Genomic DNA, 19748 nt, shown 5'->3' with positions numbered 1-19748 from the left:
ACTCCTACTACCAGGCTCAAAAGCCCTACTTATGAAAAGACAGCAGTTTACTACCAATGCATGTCCTCTTGAAAAAAATACAACTGATACAAACTTTTACATGCTAGTAAATACCTCACCTCGGCCACATACACAGAACCGACCTAACATACTCCCAGGATCTGCAGTAATGCACATAAACTAATCCGCACTGTTACACCTGTATTATGGAATGCATTCAAACAGTAACAACCCTACCTATGAAAAGACAACACTATAAATATTAAATCAGGTCCTAAACACCAATACACCTCCTATTAGGAAAACAGAACTAGCCAAGCAGCTATAGATCCCAACACAGAAATAATTGCATAACTATACTAATACGTAGAATAAATGTTTCAAAACAACTATAAACAGAATATCATCCAAAAATTAAAAACTCGTAAAAATTATTTAAAATTCTCCAAACACCAATAAAATATTTCAAAACAGCAGACACATCACATAACATTCAGTAATTAAAATGGCAGTCAATCAAGAAAAATAATTAAAAGGCCACCTTTACTAACCCCCTCCAGCAGCTCTCCTACTCCTCTTCCATGCAGGCCAGTAGCACACACCAGACGCAGCAGTAGTGGCTGAAGCTCTGTACTCATGGTCCTCTTCCTTAGGGCCCACGGCTAGTCTCTCTGTCACACACACACACATATCAATTACACCCACATGATCAATTTCTGTCTCTCACACATCAATCATCTCCCTACCAGTCTCTCTTACACACAGTCACCTTCCCAAACAGTCTCTCTCTCTCATGCCTACACACACAGGCTTCCCACTCCCATGTTCTATCTTACATATACAGGCTTCTCACTGCCATGCTGTCTCTCTCACACACACCCATGTTTCTCATTCCTATGCTAGCTCTCTCCACATGCACAGTCTTCTCATTCCCATAATCACTTTCTCTCTCTCACACTCACACACACACACTCCAGTCATCTCCCTGACCTGTCATTTTCATTGTCTCTCATATACACACACACACACACACTTCTCTGAATCACACATACTCTCTCACACACTTACATAGATGCTCTCAATCAAATGCTCTCACACACAGGCTCTCAATCACAGTTACACATACACACCCAATCACAACCACATTCTCTCACAGACAGGTTGGCTGGCTGTCTCTCTCTCACTTCCTGCCCCCCCCTGAGCACAAATGGTAGCTGCAGCAGCCTCCTCCTCTAGCCCCCGCAGGCCAAGAAAGAAGAATCTCATCGGGCACAGGAGGCTAATTCTGTCTCCTGTTCCGATTTCTGGCTGCTTCTGATTTTGCTCTGGGCCCACGCTATTGCATGGGGCCAATGCTGCCGCTGCTACTTTCCCATGCGGCATGGCTCTTTCTTCTTCCCGCACACCCCACTGCATATTTCCTGTTCCGGGCCATGGGGCTCAGGTAAGGGAAGAAGAAAAGGCCCAGCCGCAGTTGCCAGTCTCCACTAACACTGCTGCCGTTCCCATCCGGGCTTGAACGTGCTGATAGCCCGGGCGGCAACGGCAGCAGTGGAAGATTGTCAGTCTCTCACTCAGTGAAGAAAGAGGAGGGAAGGACAGCGGGAGACCGGTAGCTCGCGACATACCTGCCAGTGGCTTGGCGACATATCGGTTGAGAATTGCTGGTTTAGAACATAGGTTGGTTTCAAGAACTAAATTTCAGTGTCCTCTTGCTCGTTTACTAATTTGCAGTTTCTTTTCCTCTTATCCTTGGTAGACTTAACAGCAAGGGCATAACAAAGAATGTTTGTAGTATTCGGGAAAGTTTCAGTGACTTCCATTAAAAGGTTATATAAACCATGTTACCTTTCCGTTCAGAGTCTGACCTTGCTGCCAGGGTTGTTGGCTCATATGAGAAACCCCTTGCGATTGCGTCGTATTCAAATACAATTTTATTTGACTGACTAACCTCTGCCAGTTATAGATAACTTATTAATCTCATGACAACAGAAAGGTGAAATTTTCTTACGAAAAGGAATTTCAAGGACAGGTCATGATCTGTAGCTGGAGAATGGCAGGTTCAGAGAAAACAGGAAAAAAAAAATACTTAAATACTGAGGTGGGGGTAGATGCCTGGAATAACCTGCCAGCAAGGTAATGGAAACAAGTACTTTAACAGAATTCAAGTATGCTTGGGAAGATTATAAAGGACAGTGGTAGGGACAGGATTGTGAAGCTGCAGTATTGCAAACAACCCTCTCTGTCTCTGCTTTCAAAGGAATGAAAAGGGAAAGATATGAGGCAGCATTAGGAATTTTAGGCCAGAAAGTAACCAGGTTGAAGTCAAGTCTATGCCACCACAGAGACGAACTGGTTGGATGCTAGTAGGTTGGTGGTGGCCAGATACCATCCAGCAAGACCATGGGCACTTACAAGATAGGGCAAAAGTCTCACTAGTTTTGACAACCGTGTATGGTAAGACCTGACGGGGGCTGGGAGTTGATTTAAATATGGCAACCTGTATGCTCATTTATCAAGGATGCTAAAGAACAGGGGAAAAAAAAAAAAAGACAACAAAAACTGGCTTAGATAAGGAACGATGTCCTACAAGCAGTCAAGCATCTATGGATAATAGAAAGGATATATGATTAGCAGTGTAGATCATAATACTGGAATAAATGGGCAGACTGGAAGGGTCTTTTATCTGTCATCTACTATGTTACCAAAAAGCAGCAAGGTAGGCAATCCAGTGAAGCCTTGTGGCATCCACCACTTTGTTATCTACTATGTTACTACTGCAAAACTTACACAGGTTACAGTTCTGTAAAGATACAGAAAATGGCTATGTAAACATATTTCTTATATAAAATGAATTTTTGCACTAACCTGATGATCAGACATTCTTGGTGACTGTACCAGGTCCCTGAAAATCACACAAAGAAATGAGAATAGGAAAAACCAGAAATTTCCAGTTGCACACCTTCCTTTGTTCATATGCTTAAAAAGTGCAGACCTTATTCTCTTAGGCCATACAATCACTTATCACTAGATCTCTATTCAAACACACATGGGCGGAAGGAGATGGATTTTCAAAGGTTTAACTGGCTAAACAAAGAGCTAGCCAGTTAAACTTTATCAGTTAAAAATTACATATAGACAATTTAAAAAATGGGCAGCTCCTAGTCATTCTCAGGGCCATGTTTATGACTTAGCTGGTCAGCACTGATTTTCAGAGCTAACTGGCTAAAGTTGAATTTTTAAAACTAAATGAATGAATTGTCTTAAATCTAACCAGTTAAATATCGATTGGCTAGATTTAGGAAAATTTTTAACCCAAAATCAAACTGGTCAGATCTTCTTTACTGCCCAGAAACGTTTTGAAAATTGACCCCATGGTATTCAGGAGGCAAATATGATTGAAAGGGCACAAACAAAAAACTAAACTGTATTCACCAAGAAAGGCTTGTACAGTGAGGGGCAAGGTCACAGAACAGCGTTCTAGAGATGTGTTGGTTCTGACAAAAACTGGAAGTTTTTTTTTGAGGCTAAGATATAATTCACTGTTTGGAGCAAGGATTCTCAAACCAGCCTTTGGAGTCCCCCAGCCAGTCAGGTTTTCAGGAGCTCTCTAATGAACATGTATGAGAATTATTTGCATGCACTACTTCTTATGGGTGCAAATATTTGTGCATATTTATTAGGGATATTCTGAAAACTGGACTGGTTGGGGGGCCCCCGAGGACGGATTTAAGCACCCCTGGGTTGGAAGAAAAGCATTCTTTGAAAGGATTCTTCAGTATTCTATGGATGGTGGAAGTCGCTGAAGTAATGACTGCTGTTTCAGCTCCAGCACGTCACCTCTGCAGCACCCTAAAACCCTGCCGGTCCAGGTACATGATACTACAACACAAGCCTCCTGTGCAGCAATGCTGTGCCTCAAGATCCCCAAAGTGTGTCCTTGCAAATATCATCATGTACTATAAAATATTCCAGGGCAGTCAGCTTTCAAATGTTATTTTCAGGATTTTGAAGTGTGTGGTTATGAAAAAAGGACATAAAACTCAAATGCAGGCATTAGACCTGACAAATATTTTTTTTTTTATGAGATAAAGCACTAGAACTGGCTGTTTTATATACCCACATCAAAATAATTATCTTCTACTACTATTTATATAGCACTACAAGATGTATGCAGCACTGTACAGACAAATATAAGACAGTACCTGCTCCATGGAACTTACATTTCAGTCAAGACACAGAGAAAACACAAGCAGCTCTGGGTTAAAATCAACAATGGAAATTACTGGAGAGAACCTGAACAATATAGGTTATTGGGTGTAGTTTTATCAAAGAAATCTGCAGACAACTAGACTTCCACCTTCTCAAATATATAAGGAACATGGGAGGTGAGGTGGGTGTATGACAGGATGGATTGGAAGAAGTCAGATAAATTAACATTTCAGCCCTTATTTCTTTAAGCAGAATCTGCCTCTGCTGGGCTATAGCACCATGAGCCTTCAGTTATAACTACCTGGGGTTTTCGTCTGTGTTTTATAATTTCCAGCCATTGCAGTACTTAGTCCGTTCCCAGGGGGCCACAGACCATGGCTCCCTCCAGAACGAGTACATGTGTGACCAGAGTCTGTTTAGTAGATATCACCATAAAATGCTGGCTGACACTCTTTCTCCCCTTCCACCCCAGAGGCTGTAAGGACTGCCTCTGCAGCATCTCCAGCCAGCCTAAAAAGACCAGACTCTGGAATCAAATTCAGATTTTGTGTACGACAGCACATAGTAATGCCATAGAGCGATCAAGCTAGTGAGAGATTTTGAACATTTCATACCCCATTACAAAGTCTAACCACAATATGCCTCAATATCTCCAAGTCACACATTGCCAAGGGACTGTTTTCCCTGCACCATTACGTACCCTTCATCTTTCTTGGCTTTCCTTCTTGGCTTTGGAGAAGCTCGGGGGGAAACCTTGGCTTTCCAGTCCTTCACAGGCAGTCTTTGGGTAGATCCTTTGGTACCAAAATTTCCAGATGTGATAGCCAGGTTTGCAACTTCATCATCATGATCACTAAGAAAGAAGATCAAATAAGGGCTGTTAAAAGTATAGTATGGACATTAAATATCCTGTATTCCACTACACAAAACATTTTCACTAAACTGATAGTCAAGTAATTAAAAGTTATTAGCCTAGGATAACAATATAAATCCCGGAGTTCTCAGTTTTATCACATGCAGAATAAGTAGTATTATGTATAATTTATCATCCAAGTAAGATCAGAATGCAGTATTCAATGCGCTCTTTCAGCAACAATACTGTGTAAAAAAAAAAAAAAAAGATGCTAATTTGTAAACAGATAATATCTAAAGACAAGGGAATCTTCAGTCACACCGATAGTCAGTCTTCCAATGACACCAATCACAGAACACATTTCTAGAGCTTTCTAGGAAAAGCAAGAAGGTTCCACTGGGCATTCATAGCATTTCCTGCATTCCCACAGCAGCACAATGTGCTTCTGTTCTGTCATTAATCTAATCAGATCAATTCAATAAAAGGAGGAGAGGGAGAATGTGTATGACTGGTGATTTGTCTTCAGAGAACAGCCGTTACAGGAAAGAAACTTTGCTTTCACTGTAAGCAAGATGGATCAAGGAGTTATACTAATGTGACTCCCTAGCTAAGGGTCCTTTTCTAAGAAAATAAAGGGTGACAACTAACAGTCCCACCAATAGGGCAGATCCCCCAATTTTTGACAGCCAGCCCAAAATGAAAAGAATAGGCCCTAAAAGTGCTGGAACTGGGTTCTAGTTCTCAAAGAGATCCTGAAGACTGTCTCACCCAAACCTGTTTCTTCACAAAAAATGAAATGTAAATGCATAGGATGAATGCCATGTTGCAGCTTTGTAAATCTCTTCAATAGTGGTTGATCTTCTAAAGAGTTATCAATGCAAATAAGTTTGGGCATACATGAAAAATATACAATCTGTTATACAATTAGCATTCTCTTCAAATCACCAAGCTAAGGTTAATTGGGGCAAAAAGAAACAAAGTTAAGTAGATTTTTAAAATGTCTTTAGTCCAGTGGTTCTCAACCTTTTTTCTGTCGGGACACACCTGACAGATGGTTCTCACATGCATGACACACTGACCCATGATCGTCACGGGGCTAGATGTAAAAGTACAGTTTGCATCCATGGGAACCCCCCCGACCCACAATAATAAATGTAAAGCAGAATTACGACATTCCCCACACAACTCACCCTACAAAAAAGATATTCTGGTTCTGGTGTCATCTCAGTAACAGCAACTCAAACTCCTTCTACTTCCAGGCTCAATAGCCTTACTTATGAAAAGACAGCAGTTTACCACCAATGCATGTCCCTCATGAGAAACACAACAAATAAGACTGATACAAACGCTTACATGCTAGCAAAATATCTCATCTCGGTAACAGACACAGAACCGACCTAACATACTCCCAGGATCTGTAGTAATGCACATAAACTAATCCGCACACAGTTATACCTGTATTATGGAATACACTCAAACAGGAGCAAAATGCTCTCAATCAAATACATCCTCTCACTTACACGCAGGCTGGCGACTTCTTTCTCTCACTCACTTCCCCCCCCCCCGAGCACAAATGGTAGCTGCAGCAGCCTCCTCCTCCAGCCCCCGCAGGCCAATAAAGAAGAATCCCATCGGCCCCGGGAGGCTCATGTTGCTGTCTCCTTTCCGGCTGCTTCAATTGCTCGGGGGCCGCTGCTGCTGCCGCCGCTGCTACTTTTCCACGCGGCACGGGCCGGCTCTTTCTCCTTCCCGCGTACCGCATATCACTTCCTGTTCCGGGTCACGGAGGGGGAGGGAAGAGGGGCGCGGGAAGAAGAAAAGGCCAGCCACGGGTGCCAGAGCTTCTTCTAGCGCCGCTGCCGTTCCTGCTGGGCTTGAAAGTGCTGATAGCCCGGCGGCAACGGCAGCAGGGAAGGAAGAGCAGCGGGAGAGACCGGGAGCATGCGACACACCAGCCGGTGCTTGGCGACACACTGGTGTGTCGCGACACACCGGTTGAGAAGCACTGCTTTAGTCTGTTCTAGACACAAAGTGTGCCTTTTATACTATCTGAATTATGCAGGGCTCATTCATGGTTATTGACAAGTGGCTTTAGGATAAATGTTTGAAGTATAATTAACTGATTGAGGAGGAAATCTATCACAACCTTAGGTAGAAACTTGGGATGCATGCAGAAGTGAGTAGTCGCCTAATGGTTACAGCAGCAGAATACAAAGCAAGGAAACCAAGGTCTAAATCCCACTGCCACTTCTTGTAGTCTTGGGCAAGTCACTTAACCTTTCATTACCTCAGGTACAAACTTAGTAAACCCTCTGGGGTTAGGGAAATGGCTACAGTACCTGAATTTAATTCACTTTAAAGTGCCAAAAGGCAGAATATAAACAAAAATAAATAAGTATATACCATGTTATGATAAAAATCACTATATTTTGAATGTTACTGGATCCTGAAGCTCTCCAACCCTGCAAGGTGAAGTGACTGCCATCCAAAATGTGACATCTGATAGTTTAGTCCACAGGAGGACAAAAGCTCGAAATGGGTTTTTTTTCAGCTGGATTAAAACCATGAAGAGGTCCCATTAGACTGCAGATGGCTTGATAAGCTTCAAATGAATCAAGCCCCACATGAATCTTACAACTAAGGGTGGTCATAAAAATTGGTCTTCCTTCTACATAATGGTGGTATGTGCCAACTGCACTAAGATTTTATTTTTATTGAATTTCAACAAATTTTACATTAAGACAATGTTACAGCAAATCTCCAAAAGTAATAACTTCCAAGTTAAACAGCCCAAAACTGGGCAAAAAATAAGTAACTCAATCTATTATAGGAAATTTTGGAGAGACAAGAACAATAAAGCAGATATTGCAGTACATAATTTCAATCAGAATAACCATAGCTTCATGCACCTATAACATTAATGACCAACTCCTTCCTGAGGTTTCTTAGGAGTGTGAATCTAAATACTGTCTCAACTGCACAGCATCGGAAAAAACATATCTATTTTCTTGATACACAACTATACATCTACATGGGGAACCTCAAACAGAACTTAGCACCTCTTGAAATAACTTCATTTTTCATTTGTAAAAACTGCACTAAGATTAACCCTAACAGAGCTGGTCTTGAGAGATATTCAGAAAGTATTTCACAATTTTTGAGTGGGAAATGAGAAAGGATCTAGGGAACTCATCACACCAGATAGCAAACCTCTTCCATTTGCAGTATTTTCTTCTAGTGCAGGGGTTCTCAATCAAGTGCTCAGGACACACCAGCCAGACTAGTTTTCAGGATATCCACAATGAACATGTAGAAAAGAGGATTTACATACAATGAAGGCAGTGAATGCAAAGCTGTCTCATATATATTCATTGCAGATTCCTGAAAACTTTGACTGCCTAGATGTGACTATGACTGGGTTAAGAAGCACTTCCTGGAAGCCATAAGTGCCTGAGTCTGGATCAAATAAATAAAAAAATATTACTCTGCTCCAAAATCCGAGCCATGAGAGCAAGGGATTTGGAACTAGAGATTGTGATAAAGCAATCAATGTTCCTTGGTTCTGCAATATCAGAGTTGGAAAATGGTTCCAACTTGGTTGGTTTCTTGGTGAATAAATCCTGAAAAATGGGAAATCAAATGTTTCTTAGCCAAGAGGGAGCTAAAAGGTTCATAGTCCTTTGTTCATCTGAGTTTTAAGATTTTTGTCAATAGAGTTAAGTGGAAACATGCAAAGCCTTTTTCCCCATGCAGTGAAAAGGCATTTAATGGAGCAGAAAGCTAGCACCTTCTTGTTCCAAGTCATTGCAAACTGATATACCAAGGGAGATTCTTACTGGAAGAAGATGCTGTCACTGCACTTTGAACTAAAAACCACTTATTAAAGTCTAGCAAGTGACTCAGTTTGTATGCTCAAATAATCTTTGAACCATCCAGGTAGGTAGTTCGAGAGTTGCCCCTTGTGAGATGGTCTAGATCTATAGACTGTCTTCCCAAAGCAGAGGGAGAGATCCAGTTCCCTCCCTGTTTGTTCAGGTAGAACATAGCTACCTGATTATTTTTTTGGGGAAAGAATTTGATTCACCTCCTGATTTCTCAAAATCTTAAGTGTGTTAACATATTGCCCTTAGCTCCAGAAGGTACAGCCTTTTCTCCTGGAAGCACCAAAGACCCCGAGCATGGAGACAATTTAGATGTGCTCGCCGAATGCATGTTAGATGCATCTGTGGTTACTACAAATAAACACAGATGAATTTTGTAGAGGATACCCTTGGCCAGACTGGAATGGGAGAGCTATAAAGATAGGAAGTCTTGAGTTTTTCCCGATATGCAGATACAGTTCTAAAGTCCTTGAGTGGTTTGGATCAAATGGGACTTTAATGCCTATTGGCCATATCTCATATATAGACATGCCATTAGAAATTACATGAACTGTTGAGGCCATAAAGCCCAGTATCCTTGGTATAAAATGTCTGCTTACTCCTTCCTAAATTCTTTGGCTGCAGACACTAAGTTTAGAGATTCTTCTGATATGGAGAAAAGCCATCACTTGAGTTGTACTCAGCAGGGCTTCAATAAATTACAACTGAGATGCAAGCCTGTTCCAAGTACAGGGCCCCCGAGGCAGGCAGAGTTCTGGAGTCTCAATGCTTGGATAAAACGATGGAGCAGAGAAGAGTGATTCAGTTTTGTAAGGAACTGGACAACCTCTCAAGAACAGATCAGTCAGGATTAATTTTAGTGCAATTGGCACATACCACAATTATACAGAAGGAAGACCAATTTTTATTACAACCCTTAGTTGCAAGATTCATGTGGGGCTTGCTTCATTTGAAGTCTTATATCAACCTTTTGGGGAAGGGGGAGACTTTTCTGAAAGGATGGGCTCCACCTTAATCAGAGTAAAGCCAGGCTGCTGGCACTAACTTTTAAAAAAAGAGATAGAGCAGCTTTTAAACTAGAACAAGAGGGAAAGCAGACAGTCACTCAGCAGTGCATGGTTTCGAGGAAGGTATCTTCGAAGGATACTAATGAAACAGGTGAGTTAGGGCATCCCAACAGAGAAATTTCAATAAAAGCAAAAGCAGTCCATGAGCCTATAAGTAAAGAATCACCTGAGTTAAAGGATTCCAAATTATCTCTATCAACTGAAGAGCAGGTTGTTAATACAAACAGAAAACACATTTTGAAATGTTTGTATGCCAATGCCAGAAATCTAAGAAGTAAAATGGGAGAGTTAGCGTTTATAGCAGTGAATGATGACATAGACTTAATTGGTATCTCAGAGACTTGGTGGAAGGAGGATAACCAATGGGACAGTGCTATAGCAGGATGCAAATTATATCGCAATGATAGGGAGGATCAACTTGGTGGGGATGTGGCACTTTATGTCCGGGAGGGCATAGAGTCCAACAGGATAAAGTTCATATAAAAGAGACTAAAAACTCAGTAGAATCTATATGGGTAGAAATCCCATGTGTGTTGGGTAACAGTATAATTTAGGAGTATTCTACTGTCCACCTGGACAAAATGTTAAGACAGATGATGAAATGCTAAGAGAAATCAGGGAAGCAAACCAATTTGGCAGTGCAGTAATAATGGGAGATTTCAATTACCCAATAAAAAAACCAATATATTGGCTAAAGCAAAATTACTTGCCCCAAAGAAGTAATATGCCCAAATAATAGGGGTAAGTATATAATAAATTTCAAATAGGCCTTAACACATTATTAAAACAAAATTGTATTTAAACTTATGTCCCAATTTTAATACAAATGTGATTTTACATGTATCTTATATAAACCCTTGAATACAAATCAACCCATACACAAATTTGTATAGTACATATTCAAAAACTCAACTTCCACAAAAGATATTATGCAAAAATAAAAAAATACCCACACACAACATGCATACCAGAGGACTCACTCACAATCACCAATAGAAACATTTATTACAAAAAATAAAATTGGGAACCACAACTTCCCAAGCACAATCATGCAAATAATCTCTGTGAAATAGTACTATTTTCAATTAAACTAATGCCATTTTCCAAGTTCAACTTCCTCAAGTGAGATGAAAGAGGCTATTTTAGCCAAAAAATAAAACACCATCCTTCAGAAATTGGAAGGATCCATTTGAAGAAAATAGGAAAAAGCATAAGCATTGTCAAGTTAAAAGTAAAACATTGATAAGACAGGCTAAGAGAGAATTTGAAATGAAGTTGGCCATTGAAGCAAAAATTTATAATAAAAACTTTTAAAAAATATATCTGAAACAGGAAACCTGTGAGGGAGTCAGATGGATTGCTAGATGACTGAGGAGTTAAAGGGGCTCATAGAGAGGATAAGGCCATTGCAAAAAGACTACATTTATTCTTTGCTTGTGTGTTTACTATTGAGGATGTTGGGGAGATATTGGTTCTGGAGATAGCTTTCAAGGGAGATGAGTCCGATAAACTGAACCAAATCACTGTAAACCTGGAAGATGTTGTAGGCCACACTGACAAACTAAAGAGTAGCAAATCACCTGGACAGAGATGGAATGCACCCCAGGGTTCTGAAGGAACTCAAAAATGAAATCTCAGATTAGTTAAAATTTTAAATCTATCATTAAAATCATCCATTGTACCTGAAGACTGGAGGGTGGCTAATGTAACCCCAATATTTAAAAATGGCTCCAGGGGCGATCCGGGAAACTACAGACCAGTTAGCCTGACTTCAGTGCCAGGAAAAATAGTGGAAAGTATTCTAAACATCAAAATCACAGAACATATAGAAAGACATGGTTTAATGGAACAAAGTCAGCATGGCTTTACCCAAGGCAAGTCTTGCCTCACAAATCTACTTCATTTTTTTGAAGGAGTTAATAAACATGTAGAGAAATGTGAACCGGTAGATGTAGTATATTGTAGAGATTACTTACCTGATAATCTAGTTTTCCTTAGTGTATGCAGATGGACTCAAAACAAGTGGGTATAGTGTGCTCGTGCTAGCAGCTGGAGACGGATCTGACATCAGCACGGGTACATATACCCCTGCAGGAAGTGCAGCAATTCAGTAATCTTCCTTGCAAAAGCTTTATGGATATATGTGTGACTGACCGATCGATTAAATGAACAGGATTACCCTGACCAATTGATAGTAGCTGGAGACAGCCAGTGTTCTCAGCCGGAAGGCGTCGACACCCGGCAGGGTGGATGCCCTATATAAGAAAACATGGCTTACCGTGAGTCGGCGAATCCCCATGTATACCGGCAGCCGGGCGGGATGCTGAGTCCATCTGCATACACTAAGGAAAACGATATTGTCAGGTAAGTAATCTCTACATTTCCTGGCATTTAGCAGATGGACTCAAAACAAGTGGGATGTACAAAAGCTACTCCCGGACTGGGCGGGAGGCTGCCCGAGGTCCGTTTAGGATTGCCCTCGCAAATGCTGTGTCCTCCCTGGCCTGGACGTCCAGACGGTAGAATCTGGAGAAGGTATGGAGGGAGGACCATGTTGGGCGATGGTTGGCCGTGAGGCCGCTTCCCCTTGCTTCTTCCCGCTGTGAAGGACGAACAGATGGTCCGTCTTTCGTACTGCTTCTGACATTTCCAGGTATCTGGACACCAGTCTGCCGATGTCTAGATGGCGTAGTATTCGACCTTCTTCCGACTTCTTCAAACCTTCCGTGGTTGGCAAGGATATGGTTTGGTTGAGGTGAAATTGTGAGACTACTTTGGGTAAGAAGGAAGGAACCGTGCGAAAATGGATAGCCTCTGGAGTGATTCTGAGAAACGGATCACGGCAGGACAGTGCTTGTAGCTCTGAGATGCGGCGTGCTGAACACACAGCCAGCAAGAACACCATCTTCAAGGTTAACAACCGGAGGGACAGGCCTCGAAGGGGCCTGAAGGCTGATCCCGCTAGAAATTCCAATACTAGGTTAAGGTTCCACAAGGGCACTGGCCACTTCAGTGGCGGGCGAATGTGTTTAACTCCTTTCAGGAAGCGTGAAACATCTGGGTGGTGGGCAATGGATTTGCCGTCACGTCTGGGACCGTAGCAAGACAGCACTGCTACCTGTACCTTGATGGAGCTGAGGGAGAGACCCTTCTGAAGTCCATCTTGTAGGAAGTCCAAAATGATAGGAATCTGTGCGGTATGCGAATTGGTGCTGTGAGAATCACACCAGGCTTCAAAGATTCTCCAGATCCTGATATATGTCAGCGATGTGGAGAACTTGCGTGCTCGGAGGAGTGTATCTATCACCGGCTCTGAGTATCCTCTTTTCTTCAGTCTAGCCCTCTCAATGGCCAGACCGTAAGAGAGAATTGAGCTGGAGCCTCGTGGAGGATGGGGCCTTGCCGTAGCAGGTCCCGGTATGGAGGCAGAGGTAGAGGATTCCCTGCCAGTAGTCTTCTCATGTCTGCGTACCAGGGTCTTCTTGGCCAGTCCGGGGCCACTAGAAGAACTAGACCTCTGTGTCGCTGAATCCTGTGAACAATGGCGCCCAACAGGGGCCATGGAGGAAATGCATATAGTAGGATCCCGAGGCCATGGCTGTACCAAGGCATCGATCCCCTGAGCTCGAGGATCCCGCCTGCGGCTGAAATATCTGGGAACTTGAGCAATGGACCTGTCTGCTAATAGGTCCATGGCTGGAGTCCCCCAGTGATCCACAATTATCTGAAAGGCTGTGGGTGACAGCTGCCATTCTCCCGGGTTTAGGCTTTCTCTGCTGAGGAAGTCTGCTGCAGTGTTGTCCTTCCCGGCGATATGTACGGCGGAGATGTCCTGAAGATTGGCCTCTGCCCAAATCATCAGGGGAGTTATTTCGAGGGACACCTGTTGGCTTCTGGTGCCGCCCTGTCGATTGATGTATGCCACTGTGGTGGCGCTGTCTGACATCACTCTGACCGCTCTGTCGCGAAGTCTGTGGGCAAATCGCAGGCACGCTAGCCAGACTGCCCGTGCCTCTAGTCGGTTGATATTCCATCTTGACTCTTCTCTGGTCCACCGTCCTTGGGCGGTGAGCTCCTCGCAGTGCGCTCCCCATCCGTTCAGGCTGGCATCTGTGGTGAGCAGAATCCAGGTTGGGGAGGACATTCTTGACCCCCGGCTCAAGTGGCCGGGCCATAACCACCAGCGCAGTTGAGTCCGCACTCTGGCTGGTAGAGGCAGGTGTATGGTGTAGTCCTGTGATCGTGGACTCCATCGAGCTAGAAGGGCGCGTTGCAATGGTCTCATATGAGCCCGCGCCCATGGCACCACCTCCAGGGTGGATGCCATGAGGCCAAGGACTTGGAGATAATCTCGAGCTGTGGGCCGGCTGGCGCTCAGCAAGACCTGCAGATGAGTCCAGAGTTTTGACTTTCTCTTGGAGGTCAGGCTGACCATGTCTTCCTGGGTGTCAAATTGGACCCCTAGGTATTCCAGCAACTGGGATGGCTGTAGGGAACTCTTCTTTATGTTGACTACCCATCCTAGGTTTTCTAGAAGAGCTATCACTCTGTTGGTTGCCCGGTGACTCTCTTCCAGTGACTTTGCCCTGATCAGCCAATCGTCCAGGTAGGGATGGACGATTGGCACTCAGGAAGGATGGATTCCTTCCTGAGTGCCGCTGCCACTACAACTGTTACCTTGGTAAAAATCCGCGGCGCGGTGGCTAACCCGAAGGGTAAGGCCCGGAACTGGAAGTGCTGATTCAGGACTTTGAAGCGTAAATAGCGCTGATGATCCCGATGAATTGGGATATGCAGGTAGGCTTCTGACAGATCTAGGGAGGTGAGAAACTCCCCTGGCTGTACTGAATTCTTGACAGACCGTAGAGTTTCCATGCGAAAGCTGGGGACCCGTAGGTGTCGGTTGACTGACTTGAGGTCCAGGACGGGCCTGAAGGTGCCCTCCTTCTTGGGTACTATGAAATAAATGGAATAATGCCCAGAAGGTACCTCTTCCGCAGGTACTGGGATTATGGCTTTTAGGGCCAGGAGCCTCTGTAATGTCACTTCTAGTGCCACTGCCTTGAGTGGCGAACAAGGAGATTCCACAAACTTGTTCGGCGGAAGCCGAAAGAAATCCAGGTAATATCCTTCCCGGATGATGGCGAGGACCCACTGGTCCGAAGTGATTTCGACCCACCTGCGGTAGAAGAGGGTTAGCCTGCCCCCTATGGCTGCTACCCTCGGATGAGTCGGCTGATTGTCATTGTGGGTTACGGCCGGGGCCAGAACCCAGGCCGGTTCTCTTCTTGGTGTGCTTAGCCCGAAAGGGCTGATTCCTGGCCTGAGAACGAGGTGCTTCATAGCGAGACCTGTAAGGGTTGAAGCGCTGTGAGTTTCTACCTCTGGATGGTCTAGAAACAGAACGCTGGTTCCTCCTTGACTTGTCTTCTGGTAGACGGGGTAACGGAGAAGCACCCCATTTAGTAGCCCAATTCTCAAGGTCGCTGCTGAACAGTAGGCAACCCTTAAAGGGCATTCTTGTGAGTCGAGTCTTGGAGGACGAGTTGGCCGCCCAATTGCGTAGCCAAAGCTGTCTTCTGGCTGCCACTGAGGAGAACACTCCCTTGGCTGACGTACGGACGAGGTCGGAGGCTGCGTCTGTGAGAAATGCGAGAGCCGATTCCATGTCTTCTCCCGGGGTGTTATTTCTTGCCTGTGATAAACAGGAGCGCATCACCACGGTGCAGCAAGTCGCAATTCGAAGGGACATGGCTGCTACCTCAAAGGCCCTGTTTCAGAATGGTGTCCATGCGTCGGTCATGCACATCCTTGAGAGCCGCTCCCCCCATCCACCGGAATGGTGGTGCGTTTCACAATTGCGTTAATTATGGTGTCTACCCTGGGGCACGCCAGCAGTTCCTTGGCTGTCGGATCTAGAGGGTACATGCCAGACAAGGCCCGACCCCCTTTGAATGAGGCCTCCAGCCGCTGTGCTGCTTGTAGGAGGGGAAAATGGTGAGCCGTTTGGCGCAGGCCCTCTAGCAGAGGGTTCTGTATAGGGACCCCTGGGGGGTCCTGGCCTGGAATGGCCAGCTCCAATAAGCATTGTGAGACCAGGCCCGGCAGATCTTCTCTCCGAAAGAAGAGTCTCATGATCCGATATGGTTGTATCTCCGAGGGAAGTTCATTCTCCTCGGGGGGCTCCTCACTTACCTGGGAGTAATCCGAATCCCCATGATTGGGGCTGTCGGGTGGTGAATGGCTGTGCCTAGGTCTCGAGGGTCCAGGGGCCGGATCAACCGGGACGGAAAGACCCATCTGAGGAGCAGACTGCATCTGGACAAAGGCGTGAATCCCCTTAAATAATTCCACCCAGGAAAGCGAAGCCAGATCTGGCCGCAGTGGTTCCAGGTCTCTCGGATTCCCTGGCTGCTCGCTGTGGCCTGCTAAGTCCGGAGTGTTCTCTAAGGAACCGCTGGGCTGGGACCGGTCCTGTCCTGGAACTGCCATGGCTTCCTCACATTGGGCACATAGGGAGACTGCTTCCTCGCTCTGTGTGGCTCTAAGATTGCATGCTGAGCAAAGGCTTAGAGCGTTCATGCCTGATTCTGGGGGTGCCAGCTCTGCAGACGCAGAGGCCTTCTTATGCTCCATTTGCCTCAAATGCGGTGTCGTCCTACGATGTGCGCCTAACACAGGCGCGTAACAACCTGCGCCTATGAACGGGCGTCTTATATAAGCGTGTGCCTATAAACGGGCGTCTTATATAAGCGTGTGCCTATAAACGGGCGTCTTATATAAGCGTGTGCCTATAAACGGGCGTCTTATATAAGCGTGCGCCTATAAACGTGCGCCTATAAACGGGCGTCTTATATAAACGTGCGCCTATAAACGGGCGTCTTATATAAACGTGCATCTTATATAAATGTGCGCCTATAGCGGGCGTCTTATATAAATGTGCGCCTATAGCGGGCGTCTTATATAAATGTGCGCCTATAATCGAGGCGTCTTATATAAATGTACGCCTATAATCGGGGCGTCTTAGCATATGTGCGCGTATCCTAGTAGCGTGCGCTAACAACGTGCGCGTATCCTAGTAGCGTGCGCTAACAACGTGCGCCTATCGCGTGCGCTAACAACGTGCGCCTATCGCGTGCGCTAACAACGTGCGCCTATCGCGTGCGCTAACAACGTGCGCTAACAACGTGCGCCTATCGCGTGCGCTAACAACGTGCGCCTATCGCGTGCGCTAACAACGTGCGCCTATCGCGTGCGCTAACAACGTGCGCCTATCGCGTGCGCTAACAACGTGCGTTTAGCAAGCAAAAGCGCTTAATTAGAAAAGATAAGTAGGCAGGCAAAAAATGGCGACCTCCCAGGCGGGCGGCCTCGTAGGCAGGCCCAGTTAGTCCACACTCCCTCGGAGACCAAGTAAAGATGTACGCCTTACCTTGTCTTCGGCGCTTCCCGGCTGCAACCCGGGTGGTCTCCGGCTGCGGGGGGAGAGGGGAATACCTTCACCACCGCGCTTAAGGAAGTGCACCCGCTGCCTCTAGGCCGCACCCGAACCGCTCGGGGGCCAAGCCGCGCCCGAGCCCTTCTCACTCGGGGGCTGGGTCCCTGCCGCGAACCGGCCACCGGACCGAGGCTCCTTCCTCCGAGGGACCACGGAAGTCAGCTCGGGAAACTCAACTGGGTGAGTGACCGCCTGGTATCACCACAGGAGTGCGGGGCTCGTCTTCAGTAGATTTCTTCTAAGAATTTAGTCGATAGAATTTGGAAAACACGCTCAGCGAGCGTGGGTAGCTCCAAACTGCTTTGGAGACGGAAATTACTGAATTGCTTCACTTCCTGTGGGGTATATGTGCCCGTGCTGACGTCAGATCCGTCTCCAACTGCTAGCATGAGCACACTATACCCATTTGTTTTGAGTCCATCTGCTACACGCTAGGAAATTTACCATTACTGCCTCGCTCGGCTTCCTGCACTTGCTGCCTTTCAGCTGTTTCAATAGCTAAATCCACACTGGCTGAAAAACCAGCTACCGGACCAAGGCACTCATCTGAGAGACAATAGAAATCACCTCAGGAATTCTCAACTAGGAGAGGGACCATTTCATATCACCTCAGGAGAGCAGGACGAATTAAATTTCCTTCTTTTTCCTTCTAAAACTTGAAGCAATCCCCAGTAGGGAGATGCACGTCCACCATCTGCTGGAGACGGAGAATACTGGTGGGTTGTCACTGCAGAGGTGTGTGTGTATATACATATCCATATATATACATATACATACATATACATATATACACATATATACATTGGTTTATATATAATATATTTGCAGTCCAGCAGCTCCCTTCAGTTTCTGTCTATTCTGATGGGAGTTCTGGGACTAAAGCACTGCAAAAACTACCACAGCTGAGCAGTGAAAATTTTTTATACTTTTCCAGAAAGCTTGGAATAATCTGTCACCGAACAGAGTCACATGAGCAAAGTGTGCTACTATGGTGAACTGCTTGTTGTCAGAAAAATGTATGGTACTGTCCGAGCTCTCCTTAGTTTAAATATCTTTTTACTCAAAGGGGATCCCACTATGCTTACTAATTTGACAGCATAGACTGATCTGCATTAGTGAGTTAAAGAATTGTGCTCATTTCAGTTTCTTCTGTGCCCCATTACCTTTGCTCGGTGCTGGCATCCTGGCTGTCATGGTGCTGCAGCATATGATAGCTGTGCCGGTGGAAAGAAGAGCTTTTGTGTTTCTCTTGAACTTCATCCCTGGGACTGAAACAAATATTACAGTCAAGCATTAAAAAAATATAGATAAAACAGGAAGGGATAAAGGGATAATCAGTTGAATTTAAATAACCAGAAGAAGAGAACCAAGTTGTTGGTAGTTATCCTGTACAGAGTGGATCTGTATTGGGGTTTTCCTGAGAGCTTCATTAATAATCCATTGAAAAGTTTTGACTATGAGGTCTCGGGCCTTGGTTCAGCTAAGAGCACCTATTGCTACACTGTGACTGGGCTCCAGATAAAGCAGTGATGCATTTTCTTGCATGGAAGAATGTTATCATAAATGGGAGATGAGTAGAAAAGAGGGTCAAAGAAAATAGATTAGCCTAGTCTACCTAAACTCAATGCATCTCATCAATATGGAAGCTTCAATACAATCAAGAAAGGCTATATAATCCAGAACACTTATACAAACATTGTGCAAATATATCTGGTAATACATTTATTAAAGAATGGAGGATTGGTGCTGCACTGCACTGTCATGAAACCATTCTAAGATCAATTTCTTAGACTAAGCTCTATGCAAACATATTCCAGATTCTGTCAAAAGATGTTCTGTGGCCCTTGATTAAGGAGTGTTTCTATGATTACCAGGCTTCACTGTGAGAGGTTGGGAACAGTAAAAATGTTGAAACCCCACAGATAGCTGAGAATGAAGGCTTCATCACTCGATACACTTTCATATTTCAACCTAATTACAGACTCACCTTGTTTTTTGTTTTATGAGGTATAACTTTTTTTTTAATTTGTATTTTTATTTTTATTTTATTGAATGTTTTTATGTTTATTTTAACATTATGTATGTTTATTGTGAACCATTTTGATTAATTCTTTGAATTGGAAAGGTGGTATACAAACATTTTTAAATAAAAAAAAAATAGAGGATAGTTTCAAATTAGCCAGAACCCAAAGCAGAACAAAATTGGCAGGCCAAAGAAACAAACCCTAAACACCAGA

The 19748-nt window shown here is 44.5% G+C and overlaps 1 protein-coding gene across 2 annotated transcripts in view; it reads right to left on the bottom strand.

Annotated features, from left to right (window-relative positions):
* Nucleotides 1–19748, bottom strand: part of EDC4 (enhancer of mRNA decapping 4) — a 324468-nt gene that overhangs the window by 103642 nt on the left and 201078 nt on the right. For both annotated transcript variants that reach the window (XM_029608825.1, XM_029608824.1), the window contains exons 19-21: nt 18675–18779; nt 4913–5065; nt 2869–2905 (exon numbers count right to left, since the gene is read on the bottom strand). In XM_029608825.1, the coding sequence (XP_029464685.1) occupies nt 2869–2905; nt 4913–5065; nt 18675–18779 (295 nt within the window). The remainder of the gene's footprint in view (nt 1–2868; nt 2906–4912; nt 5066–18674; nt 18780–19748) is intronic.

This window comes from Rhinatrema bivittatum, chromosome 7, assembly GCF_901001135.1.
Source record: "Rhinatrema bivittatum chromosome 7, aRhiBiv1.1, whole genome shotgun sequence".
Taxonomy (NCBI): Eukaryota; Metazoa; Chordata; class Amphibia; order Gymnophiona; family Rhinatrematidae; genus Rhinatrema; species Rhinatrema bivittatum.
This window is presented reverse-complemented; position numbering and strand designations above follow the sequence as displayed.